The sequence below is a fragment of the Stomoxys calcitrans genome, chromosome 2 (assembly GCF_963082655.1).
Source record: "Stomoxys calcitrans chromosome 2, idStoCalc2.1, whole genome shotgun sequence".
Classification (NCBI taxonomy): domain Eukaryota; kingdom Metazoa; phylum Arthropoda; class Insecta; order Diptera; family Muscidae; genus Stomoxys; species Stomoxys calcitrans.
The window spans coordinates 62690903-62704632 of NC_081553.1; the positions used below are offsets into that span (position 1 = coordinate 62690903).

Sequence of the window (13730 nt, forward strand, 5' to 3'; positions counted from 1 at the left end):
TAACAAGTAAAAGCGTGGCCGGGCCGAATCTTGGGAACCCACCATACTCCACCGGATCCCTATGCACTGAATTTAATGCTGCACCTAAGGCCTCTGGATACAGGGTCTTGACAAATTTGCGCACACTGCTGTGGGGCTCTTATCATTGTCTACAATGTTTCCGATGGAATCGTCTGCAGAAGCAAATTTTCTGTTTAATTTTTGTATGTTGAACTATATGCCCTTTAACTAAATTTGTTTTGTATAAATTTTTAGCATAATCCATGGTGCTGGGTTCCCGAGATTCGGCCCGGCCGAACTAGGCAAGCTTTTACCTGTTGTAGCTAAGACCTAACGGAGTGCCGCAGTGCGACGTGTCTTTCGGGAGAAGCTTCACAAATGTCGCCAGCATTAGGAGTGGGGGGTTTTCGTTAAACATTTTTTTCTTATGTTCTCGTCTAGTTTCGAACCCAGGAATTCAGCATCGCAGGCGGACATGCTAACCTCTGCGCCACGGTGGCCTCCTTAAATGAAACACATTGTAACTTATTTTCATTATTTCAAAGTATTTATTCACTTAAAAACTAAAACAAATACATTTACAATATGTATGATTTGTGATTTGTTCATTATTATCCTTTGTTTTGTGTTCTTATGAACTGAAATAAATGGAAAATGTTTACTAAATATCGAAAACATAAAAAAAAATTCTGCACATACATATCATCTCTTAAGTATATAAAACTGTGTGTATAAAATAAAAAAACTTTCGATTTAAATACAAAATTTTATATATGTATATTTTTTGGTGATTTTTCTTAAGAGATTTTCATTGTTTAACAAATTTGACTTGAGGAAAATTCCAATAATGTCAAATATATATTCTGTAGAGATAAAAATCTTTTGATTGAAAAGAAAAATACACAAAAAGTGAATGAAGAGAGCCAGAGAGCAAGGCAAAGAAAATGCTTTGACTCAGCACGGGAGAGATTCTTAGGTAATTGATTTAAGGGCATTTAAAGGCAAGAAGAGTTTGATTATCATTTGCATTCAATTGAAGTAATAGAACTTTCGTTATGCTTTCCAATACCCATATTTAAAGCAAACGAATGCGGTTATAAAGAGCTCGAAGGACCAAGAAGGTTTTGAACTTGGCTTATCACTTCTGTGGATAGCAAAAACATGTTCAGCATTCGTATTGCGGCATATCTTATGTTTAGCGGCAACAAAATTTTGATAACAACGAAAAATTTGTTTATCCGCACCGTACTATAGCACATATGTTCACCTTCAACAAATTGTTCCTTCTGCATTTGTGGACTCAACTAATAGTTTGTTCGTTCGTTCCCTTGATCCCCGCTTTCTTCTCTTTAAATATCAGCCTTTGTGGTTAAATCAATGCATTGCAAAGGTACGCAAGAAAATGACGCAAATAAACAATTTTCTAAAATCCTAGAGAGTTATTTACGATAGGCAATTTGCGATGCGAAAAATGGAAATTTGATTCGACGATAGTTAAAATACATTAAAGATTATACAGTGTGAGGAATTGCACTATACGGCAAATTCGGCATTATCAGGCTCCAAATCACAGGGACGTCTGAATTCTTGTCGGCTTTCGTGGATCCATTTGTTCGAGACTGTAAAGTAACAAAAAAAAATTAAATAATTAAAAAAATGATCGATTTTAATGTTTAAAGTCTTATAGAAGAAAGACAAAAATATAGTGGCGAAATATTTTTCTAAAGGTTTGCCAATCTAGATTAGGTTATGACATGCTGATACAATCAGAGTATATCTCCCTAAGCCAAGGAACCAGTCTATCAGACACAGCTGGTAATTCAACCGGTGATATATCATCAGAACCTGGCGACTTAAAGGAGTCGAAACTTCTTATCGCCCAAAGGATTTTTGGCTCATACACATTTTCCCTAATAAACTCAGACGAATACATACCAGTGACAACCTCTTATGAAGCCACGTTGTCCGTTGGAGAATTTCCCGGTTCTAGTCTTTCCTAACTAGACATTGTCCATACATTCTCTAACTTCTGAATATTTGCAAATTGCAAATTTTGCCCATTAACATTCCATTAAGGAACAGGGACAAACTTCTCACATATCAATGAGTGTAGTCCGATTCAAGTTTAAGCTCAATAATAAGGGGCCTCCCTTTATAGCCGAGTTCGAACGGCGTGCCGCAATGCGACACCACTTTGGAGAGAAGTTTTACATGGCATAGTAACTTACAAATGATGCCAGGGTTAGGAGGGGAAAATAACCGCTGAAATTTTTTTTCTGATGGCCACGCCAGGATTCGAACCCAAGCGTTACGGTGGCCTCCGAACATAACCCACCGTAATAGGTCTCGAGGACAGAATCTTCCTTAGCCTGGAGGCCTCAGATGTATCCTCCTGCTCCAAGGAGCTGTTCTGAGCTTTTCTCAGCTCGCCCTTATATTTTCTAAGCTCAGCCTAATAGATATCCCAATCGTGTGGTGCTTTGTGGCTTTCGCTCTGTTGAAGAGTTTTCTGCAGTCCTTCGTTAGACCAACCAGCTCTGGGGTCTTGGCTTGGCACTAGGACATGCTGACACAAGCGAGTCATTCAGGGACTTCGTGATCCGCTTGACCATTATGTCCATATCCTGCGCAGTTGCCACTCCCTTTTCTGGTCTAAAAGGGATAGACATGCAGAATTTATCCCAATCCGTCTTTCTTCAGTTTAGCCGAGGGACCACTACTTCAGTATCTTCTCCAAGGCTGAAACTAATATAACGATGATCAGAGAAGCTATGGCCATCAACACTTTCCAGTCGCATATTCTTCCACTTATATCTTCCGATACAAAGGCAATATCTAGTACCTCCTGCCTGTTCCTGGTAATAAAGGTCGGTTTATCCCCTTTATTACAAGTCGCCAGATTGCAACTTATAATATATTCCTTAAGCAGCTCACCTTGCCAATCTAGCAGTTGCACAGTTTGGGGAGGTCTTCGGAATTTGTCAATGTAACACTTTTTGCTTTACAAATGTTTTGCCAAATTTAACAGAACTTGATTTAATGAAGTTTCTGTCGCCCATCTAGAGTTTCTGCACCTTTTTCGTAGTCCACCCTATGGTAACTGTATTCCTATAAACTTTTCTACACTTACCCCACTTTGAGCCGGTTAGAACTGGACACGCTGCATGTCTGGTCCTATAATCACCTTCACCTGAACGATGTAAATTATACCAGAAAGCCGCTGTACCCTTTTTAGGCCACACCGAAACGTTGATGGCAGTGAAGACAGTGGCGCCACCTTGTTCAACATCACTCATCTAAAATGAAACAAACAGAAAACCAAATAAAATTTTGAGATCTTATTTGAAACTTAGAAATTGCTCAAACTTATTTACTTACATAGAACAAAACCGTAGCAATACGATTTCCGGTATTTAGTCCCTGGAAGGCACGAACTTCTTCACGCTGAAAATAGAAGGAAGAATTTATTATAAGATAATAACCACTTAATTAGCTAAGGCAATTGATTAATAGTTCGAGAGCTAAAATAAGTAACAGCAACTATGGAAAGGCAAAAGTCGAGTGATACCCACTATATATTGGGTTGCCCAAAAAGTAATTTCGGATTTTTCATATAGTCGGCGTTGACAAATTTTTTCACAGCTTGTGACTCTGTAATTGCATTCTTTCTTCTGTCAGTTATCAGCTGTTACTTTTAACTTGCTTTAGAAAAAAGTGTAAAAAAGTATATTTGATTAAAGTTCACTCTAAGTTTTATTAAAAATGCATTTACTTTCTTTTAAAAAATCCGCAATTACTTTTTGGGTATCCCAATAATACCCTACACCTACCCTTTAAGTGGAAATTTGGAGTTATTTATAATTCTGAACCAAATTTTATACAATTCGGTGAAGGTTTTCAAATGGCTTATAAAACAATCCATACTTTCGAGCAAGGATGTTAAAATTGTAATAACTTTGACTTTATATGTGCAAATAGGGCAATGTATATATGTATATTGAAGCTTAATATCAATCTGATCGGATTTTGAAAAAATTAACCAAAAATTTTCTACAATCATAAAAGAATTTTTCGTGCCACCTATCGTAACAATCGGTTGATGACATTGTTTCATCAATCAATTATATCGAAATCTTAACCGATTCCGACCAAAGTCTTTACATATTGTGGTAGTCGGCGAGAAAATCATTCTGCTTTTGAGAAGATTGATGAATAACTGTGCCTGCATTGACTTCAAAAGTGAAAATCGGGAGAAAAATATACACTGAAAAGAAGGATATCGTATGATGTAGTAAAAATTTAACCAAAATTGGTATAAAAATTTTTTTTACGCTTTATGAAAATTTTCTCTAAACTAAGGAAACATATCCTATTTGGAAATACATTGCAATTAGTTCATATACTTAAAATGGGTATTGAAATTTTCTAAAAATATTTCCTTTCAAACAGTTTACAAATATTTAATTCACTTTTAAAAATACTCTCTGAAGGGAAAATTACATCCTTTAATTTAATCTATGACATAATAAAAAAAAAATGTTGTAGTAAATTTTTACTGAAGCTTATTACCTTTGATTTTGCGGATTTTGCTTATTTGAAGTGCATCATATTGTAGAAGCAAGTAAAACAAGTAAAAGCGTTCGGCCAAACCGAATCTTATATACCCTCCACCAGGGATCGCATTTGTCGAGTTATTTTCCCGATATCTCTTTTCAGGCAAAGAAAAGATAAAAGAAAATAATTGCTAGGCTATTAAAGCTTTATCACGTTATGGTTCGATTCGGACCATAATTGCAATGAATATTGGAGACCATAGTAGAAGTCTTTGTGTAAAATTTCAGCCAAATCGAATAAGAATTGCACCCCTTGAGCCCCTAGCTCAAGAAGTAAAATAGAAAGATCGATTTATAAGGAAGCTGTATCAGACTATAGACCGATTCAGACCATATTTGACGCATATGTTATTTCAGCCAAATCGAATAGGAACTGCGCCCTCTAAAGGCTCAAGATTTCAAAACCCCAGATCGCTTTATATGACAGCTATATCATGTTATGGAACGATTTCAGCCATACTTAGCAAAGTTGTTGGAAGTCTCAACAAAACACCTCATCCAAAATTTCAGCCAAATCGGATAAGAATTGCGTCCTCTAGAAGCTCAAAAATCGAGATCCAAGATCTCTTTACATGACAGCTATATCAGCTAATGAACCGATTTAAACCATACATAGCAAAGTTGTTAGAAGTCATAACAAAATACTCATGCAAAATTACAGCCAAATCGGATAGAATTGCGTCCTCTAGTGGCTCAAGAAGTCAAGATTCAAGATCGATTTATATAGCAGGTATATCAGGTTATAGACCGATTTGAACCATACGTAGCACAGTTGTTGGAAGTCATAGCGAAGCACGTCATGCGAAATTTCAGTCCTGCTCTTATAGATGACATTTCCTGGCAACTATCCATTTCATTAGGATCGAAGTACCCACCATAATTTTCTCCATTGACTGACCATCCGACTTCATAACCTCGGAACGCCAGGCGTATCGTCGCTTCGGTGAGCTACTGTTTCCCCCAGATGTGCATGTTGCTGGGAAGTCTCGAAAGCCAGTCGAATACCCCAGGTGCGGTCCGATTTCCCGGAGAAAAAAGCGGATCCCGCAGGCGGGACTTGTTTCTCTGATTCTGTTGACCCCAGATTCGAGTAACTGAATCTGGAAATCTATGAATTGTCGTGTCACGCGTGAATCACGTGATTCTTGAGCGAGTTCGTTACCCACTTACGTGATCGTGTGTGACAGTGATTTAATAAACATTCTTCGAACGTGTGTGAGAGAAGCGAAAAAATGACGACTAACGATTTTGTCGTCAGTTACGCGAATCGTGCGTGATTAAAATTTTTATCTTGTGCGAAATATCACTCACATGCACATCTCAAGGATAGAGCACTTAAGGCACTGTGACTTAAGCGTCGGTTTTTGCACTATCGCACGGTAGAAGGCATAGCTGATCCAAAGAGATGTTCTAGGTGATTTAAACGTTCAATCCGAGAGAGACATCAAGATCCTCAAGTCAAGGTCTGAACATACTGCGACGGACTGTCTGCGTGGCACTTAAGTAACCACCTTATTGAAGATTCTATCCGTGCTGTCTAAAAAGCATCTGATGATTTATTATAGTGTCAGTTATTCAAATCACCATCTTTTATTTGGGCATCCACCGCCCAGGGGCTTCAGGGCGGTTGAACCACAGGTTCAGCGGTATAAGAAAGAAAATAGCAGGAAGGTAGATAGCATATACAAGGATACGATAGCGAAAGCTGTGAACAGCTACCGAGGTAATGACGAGAAGATCAACTGTCACCCATAAGACCTGAAGAGGTTAACCTTACTTGGCAAAACGGATTATTTCTGGCTTAATTACTTTCCAGCAGATTCATCAGCCTCATTTCTTAATGGGCTAAGTTCGATGCCATATGTGTCCCAGCTTTTCATACTCGACATATAGCTAGATCCCTCTAGAAGCACCCGACCGAAGTCGCAGATTTCCTGGACCTACAAACTTAGCAGAACGTTGCAAACGAAGAGACCACCGTAGCGCAGCGGTTAGCATATCCACCTTTATAAAACAAGAACCTTAAAAGGGAAATATGTTGTTGATATTTGAAGGTAGAATCCAGAGCTTTAGTTTAATGCAACTAAGAAAACTAAACATCTCTTGATGTAAAGCGCTTTTGGAGGATAAGTCATCCAACGAACCTCCGAACCTTGACCTTATTCGGACCAAATGGTAAAAGGCACAGTGCCGCACACCATTTTGTCAAACGAAACCGCATAAAAACCACTCACCCCAATACTTGCGAATGCAAATTGTAAATTTTCCCAATCCAAACTTACTCTGGCAAAATCGAAATGCGGCTCATAATGACCACCAATGCCATAGTTGACAACCTGCAATTCTTCCGCCGATACCATATCCAAACCAGTCATGGCTTCCGATCTCAAAACAATATTTTGTATGATAGGATGTTCCTCCGTTTTCAACCAAGCCGATTTGCTAATACGATAATTGGCAGTCTCCAATTCTCCAGTTATGGCATTCTGCACAGTAGCTCTGCGGAAACGTGGTCTAGCCATTTTCTTAATAATCTCAATCTCTGAATCGAACATGGCATCATGGAAGACCACAATATAGGGATCCTTGGAAGCCTCTTCCAATTTCATGGGACCAATTCTCAAATAGGGATTGTTGTTGTCCACATAGCGACAGCGCAAATTTCTCAACTGTTCAGCAGTGGGCTTTAATTTACCCTGACACAATAATTCATAAGCTTTGCGTTCAGTGTAGTCATAGACAGAGGGTTCTGCTTTGGAAATGGGCTGAAAGTAGGGGAGGTAGACATAAGGGGTGAGAAAAAGTATTAAATTTTAAAATTTGTTTTGTTGTAGTCAAATGTTTTTGTATGTGGGTGTGTGGGCAGAAAGGTCAACTTACCAAATCCGATTTGGGAGTTTCATCGGTACCATCATCACCTTTAACCTTTTTCTTCACTGACAGCTCTTTCAATTCCTTTTCATAGTAAACTTTATTGCCACTGGCTCTTTCATGTGAGGGTAGCAGTTGCAATAACTCGTTTGTCATGCTGAGTGCACTCTCCACATCGCCTGCAACCGAGAAAAATAAAACACAACTCTCATAAATATTAAGTGAATATAGAAAAAACATGTGTAGTGGTAAATAGTTAGCAATGCACATTTATACGGAAATATAAATACGAGTCCGGATAGGGAACAATAAAGGCCTCAGATATGGTGGGCCCAAAGTTATTATTGAACATTCGCCATAGCTTGATTTCCAGACAAAATTCATACCAAAATTCTTGGATATAGTATAGCCATATATTGGGTTGCCCAAAAAGTAATTGCGGATTTTTCATATAGTCAGCGTTGACAAATTTTTTCACAGCTTGTGACTCTGTAATTGCATTCTTTCTTCTGTCAGTTATCAGCTGGTACTTTTAGCTTGCTTTAGAAAAAAAGTGTACAAAAAGTATATTTGATTAAAGTTCATTCTAAGTTTTATTTAAAATGCATTTACTTTCTTTTAAAAAATCCGCAATTACTTGTTGGGCAACCCAATAGAAGGGTAATTCATCATCCCGTTCACAAAAACTTAAAATCGCAATTTCCGACCCAGCAAAATACAATTCTATTTGTGATTATCGTAAAATTCCAAGACAATTTACCGATGTGTGTCTGTCCGTCCTTCCATTTGGCCATCCGTCAGTTGTATTCACACTACAGCCTTCAAAAATTGGGATATTGGGCTGAAATTTGTAGCAGATCCTCATTTGGCTTGTATAAGATAATATTTAAATATAACTGTCATATAAACCGATATGCCGATTTAGGGTCTTAAGTCAATAACATTATTATCGGATTTCGCTGAAATTTGTAACAGTAGGTTACACTAAGCTTCGCAATATCTGACCAGAATATGGACCATATTTATACATGTCTGTCTTATAGACGATCTGCCTATTTTGGAGTCTTAGGCCCAAAGAGGCCTAACAAAATCCACTGTGGCAAATTTCAGTGAAATAGGTTACAAAATTTGCGTATTTAGAGATCATGACCTTAAATCGGTAGATCGGTCTATATGACAACTATAGCAAAATTTGGTCCGATCTGAACCATACTTGGCACGGATGTAAAAAAGAGCCAAATGCAACTCTCCGTATCAAGTTTCAAGGAAATCGATTGATAAATGCGTCTTCTATGAGTTATATCAGGATATAGACCGATTAAGTCCATTTTCAAACCATTTTGAATATCTGTGCAAAATTTCAGCTCCGCGGTAACGAAAAATCTTTCAACTTACTCTCTAACTGCATCAGTGGTTCTGACCTTCTTCGGCCTAATGTAGAGAGCGTGGATACCGCCTCCTGCAGTGGAGGATGAAATCATATTCCATATACTCCCGACCGATGGCGACGACGAAGTCCAAGTATTAAAGGAACATGGATGCAGATTAAACTGCATTACTTAGAGGCAGCCACCGACGAGCTGCTCAAAATTATAGGAAAAGATGGTGTCGATATGTCCCTGGTTCAGGAACTATGGTTACGAGCTAACAAAGTTCGAGGACTCAGGGCACTGCATCAGTGGCCTCGACCCTCTTCGGCCTAATGTGAAGATAGAGAGTGTGGATACCGCCTCCTGCAGTGGAGGATGAAGTCATACTCCACCTGCTGAAGGTGCAGAACAAACGTCTTCTATCGGAGGATTGGTTGATCATAAGGGAGGGCGAATGGTTATGGTAAGCATCTGGCTCAAGATCGGCCCAGAATCCTTGTCACTCCTGAAGTCCTCGCAAGGAGAGATTAAATACGGCTTAAACCACGTAAGATTGATACTGCCGACCGATGGCGACGACGAGGGCCAGAACAAACGTCTTCTATCGGAGGAATGGTTGATCATAAGGGAGGGCGAATGGTTATGACAAGCATCTGGTTCAAGATTGACCCAGAATCCTTGTCACTCCTGAAGTCCTCGCAAGGAGAGATTAAATACGGCTTAAACCACGTAAGATTGATACTGCCGACCAATGGCGACGACGAGGGCCAGAACAAACGTCTTCTATCGGAGGATTGGTTGATCGTAAGGGAGGGCGAATGGTTATGGTAAGAATCTGGTTCAAGATTGGCCCAGAATCCTTGTAACTCCGGAAGTCCTCGCAAGGAGAGATTAAATACCGCTTAAACCACGTAAGATTGATACTGTCGACCAATGGCGACGGGATGGGTAAAGGAACATGGGTGCAGATTAAACTGCAGCACTCAGAGGCAGACACCGACGAGCTGCTCAGAATTATAGGAAGAGATGGTGTCGATATGACCCTGGTTCAGGAACCTTGGTTACAAAGTAACAAAGTTCGAGGACTCAGGTCACGCAATCTTAAACTTATCTCTATCACAACAGGAGGTATAATTATTTAGAAGCTGTATCGTAGCAAGTAGGGATTAAGACCTACCCTGATATCTCGTTACAGCAATGAAGATTTAAAAGTAGTAGGCTTGGAGAGGTCAGGTAAACCACAATTGGCCAAAGAATCCATGTACCTGCCTTTCGGAAAAGACAAGTACCCGTCAGAAAAGGTCCGGGTCTTGGTTTCGAACAAGAGGCACGACCATAAATAGGCTGATTTTTTAAGAGTTAGGGTAAGTTTTCAAAAAAAAAAAAATAATAATAATTGTAAAAGCGTGCTAAGTTCGGCCGGGCCGCATCTTATATACCCTCCACCATGGATAGCATTTGTCGAGCTCTTGCCATGGTATCTCTTTTTAGGCAAACAAAGGATAAACAAGTAAAAACGTGCTAAGTTCGGCCGGGCCGAATCTTATATACCCTCCACCATGGATCGCATTTGTCGAGTTCTTTTCCCGGCATCTCTTCTTAGGCAAAAAAGGATATAAGAAACGAGTTGCTCTGCTATTAAAACGATATCAAGATATGGTCCGGTTCGGACCACAATTAAATTATATGTTGGAGACCTGTGTAAAATTTCAGCCAATTCGTATAAGAATTGCGCCCATTGGGGCTCACGAAGTAAACTAGAGAGAACGATTTATATGGGATCTGTATCGGGCTATAGACCGATTCAGACCATAATAAACAACGTTTGTTGATGGTCATGAGAGGATCCATCGTACAAAATTTCAGGCATATCGGATAATAATTGCGACCTCTAGGGGCCAAGAACTCAAGATCCCAGATCGGTTTATATGGCAGCTATATCAGGTTATAGACCGATTTGGACAATACTTAGCACAGTTGTTGGATATCATAGCAAAACACGTCGTGCAAAATTTCATTCCAATCGGTTAAGAATTGCGCACTTTAGAGGCTCAAGAAGTCAAGACCCAAGATCGGTTTATATGGCAGCTATATCAAAATATTGACCGATATGGCCCATTTACAATACCAACCGACCTACACTAATAAGAAGTATTTGTGCAAAATTTCAAGCGGCTAGCTTTACTCCTTCGGAAGTTAGCGTGCTTTCGACAGACAGACGGACGGACGGACGGACGGACGGACGGACGGACGGACGGACGGACGGACGGACGGACAGACGGACGGACATGGCTAGATCGACATAAAATGTCACGACGATCAAGAATATATATACTTTATGGGGTCTCAGACGAATATTTCGAGTAGTTACAAACAGAATGACGAAATTAGTATACCCCCCATCTTATGGTGGAGGGTATAAAAAGAAGCATTGCTATATTATTGGAACAATATCAAGCAATGGTTCATTTCGGACCATAATTGGACTAAATATTGGAGATCATAGTAGAAGTCATTGTGTAAAATTTCAGCCAAATCTAGTAAGAATTGCGCACTTTAAGGGCTGAAGAAGTAAAAAAGGGAGATCGGTTTATAGGGGAGCTGCGTACGACGCGTATGTTAAAGGTCAAAAGAGAAGCCGTTGTACAAAATTTCAGCCAAATCGGGTAATACTTGCGCCATTCAGAGGCTCAAGAAGTCAAGACCCCAGATCGGTTTATATGGCAGCTATATCAGGTTATGGACCGATTTGAACTATTCTTAACACAGTGTTTTGAAGTCATAACAAAACATGTCATGCAATATTTCAGCCAAATCGGATAGGAATTGCTCCCTGTAGAGGCTCAAGAAGTCAAGACCCCAGATCGGTTTATATGGCAGCTATATCGGGTTATGGACCGATTTGAACTCAAGAAGTCAAGATACCAGATCGGCCCATTTACAAGCCCAACCGACCTACACTAATAAGAAGTATTTGTGCAAAATTTCAAGCGGCTAGCTTTACTCCTTTGAAAGTTAGCGTGCTTTCGACAGACAGACGGACGGACATGGGTAGTTCGACTTAAAATGTCATGACATACTTTATGGGGTCTTAGACGAATATTTCGAGGAGTTAAAAACAGAATGACGAAATTGGTATAACCCATCTTATGGTGGAGGGTATAAACACATAAAATTCAGCAAAATTCATGAAATCCTTATTTGAATTGATAGTATGGACCATATAATTTAATGTTTGAATTGTTTGATCATTTCATTCAAATGTTGACTGTGAGTGCGCCTCAAACGGTCCATCCGCTTAGTCCAATTTTTGCATACTCTTTCCAACATTTTGGCAAATATCTCACGAATAAATGCTTCAGTGTTGCCTCCCAATGCGTCAATTGAAGCGGGTTGGTCTGAATAGACATGAGCTCTAACATAGCCCCACAAAAAATGGTCTAAAGGCTTTAAATCGCACGATCTAGGCGGCCAATTGACCGATCCCCAATGTGAAATAAAATGAAATCGCCTCTCAATAAGTTCATTGTTACGCGAGCTGTGTAACATGTGGCACCGTCTTGTTAAAACCACATGTCATGCAAGCCAAGCTCTTCCATTTTGGCAAAAAAAAAGTTCGATATCATCTCACGGAAGCGCTCACCATTCTCAGTTACGTAACGATTCGCATCATCTTTAAAGAAGTACGGTCCAATGATGCCACCAGCCATAAACCTCACCAAACAGTGACTTCTTCTGGATGCATTGGTTGCTCTTGCAATGCTTCCGGCTAATCTTCACTCCAAAAACGACAATTCTGCTTACTTAAGTACCCATGGAGCGAAAAATGAGCTCTGAGCATAAAATGGAAGAAGCGCGAGATGAACTTTCTTAACAGAGAACGCATTTTGATAATGAAATTCAATAATTTGCAAGCATTGTACGTTTGTTAGGCGATTTATGGTTAAATTATAGACCAAACTAAAGATGTTTGACAGTGAAAGAAAACACGAAACGTGCGTGAGCTGTTTAAACCAGTGTTGCCAAAAAGATTATGGCTAAAAAATCACCCTTTATTATACCCTCCACCATAGGAAGGGGGTATACTAATTTCGTCATTCTGTTTGTAACACCTCGAAATATGCGTCCAAGACCCCATATATTGGGTTACCCAGAAAGTAACAGCGGATTTTTAACAAGAAAGTAAATGCATTTTTAATAAAACTTAGAATGAACTTTAATCAAATACACTTTTTTTATGAAAAATTTTGGGCAACCCAATAGTATATATATTCTTGACCATCATGACATTTAAAGCCCATCTAGCCAAGTCCGTCCGTCTGTCTGTCGAAATCACGCTTAGTTTCTAAGGAGTAAAGCTTGGCGCTTAAAATTTTGCACAAATACTTTTTATAAGTGTAGGTCGGTTGGGATTGTAAATCGGTCCATGTTTTGATAAAGCTACCATATAAACCGATTTTGGGTTTTGACTTCTTGAGCCTCTAGAGGGCGCAATTCTCGTCCGATTTGACTGAAATTTTGCACATGGTGTTTTGGTATCACTTCCAACAAACATACTAAGTATGGTTCAAATCGGTTTATAACCTGATATAGCTGCCATATAAACCGATCTTGGGTTTTGACTTCTTGAGCCTCTAGAGGGCGCATTTCTCGTCCGATTTGGCTGTCATTTTGCACGTGGTATTCTGGTATCACTTCCATCGACCATGCTAAGTATGGTTTTAATCGGTTTATAATCTGCTATAGCTGTGATATAAACCGATCTTGGATCTTGACTTCTTGAGCCTCTAGGTGGCGCAATTCTCGTCAAATTTGGCTGTCATTTTGCACTTGGTGTTCTGGTATCACTTCCATCGACCATGCTAAGTATGGTTCA

At 39.4% G+C, this 13730-nt stretch overlaps 1 protein-coding gene across 1 annotated transcript in view; it reads right to left on the bottom strand.

The window, feature by feature from the left end:
* Nucleotides 1-1045: 1045 nt before the first annotated feature.
* The window catches only part of LOC106088489 (prolyl 4-hydroxylase subunit alpha-1), a 137874-nt gene continuing 125189 nt past the window's right edge, over nt 1046-13730 (bottom strand). Inside the window, exons 7-11 of the mRNA XM_013254015.2 lie at nt 7494-7663; nt 6896-7378; nt 3379-3444; nt 3131-3296; nt 1046-1619 (exon numbers count right to left, since the gene is read on the bottom strand). Of these exons, the coding sequence (XP_013109469.1) occupies nt 1534-1619; nt 3131-3296; nt 3379-3444; nt 6896-7378; nt 7494-7663 (971 nt within the window). The 3' untranslated portion in view covers nt 1046-1533. The remainder of the gene's footprint in view (nt 1620-3130; nt 3297-3378; nt 3445-6895; nt 7379-7493; nt 7664-13730) is intronic.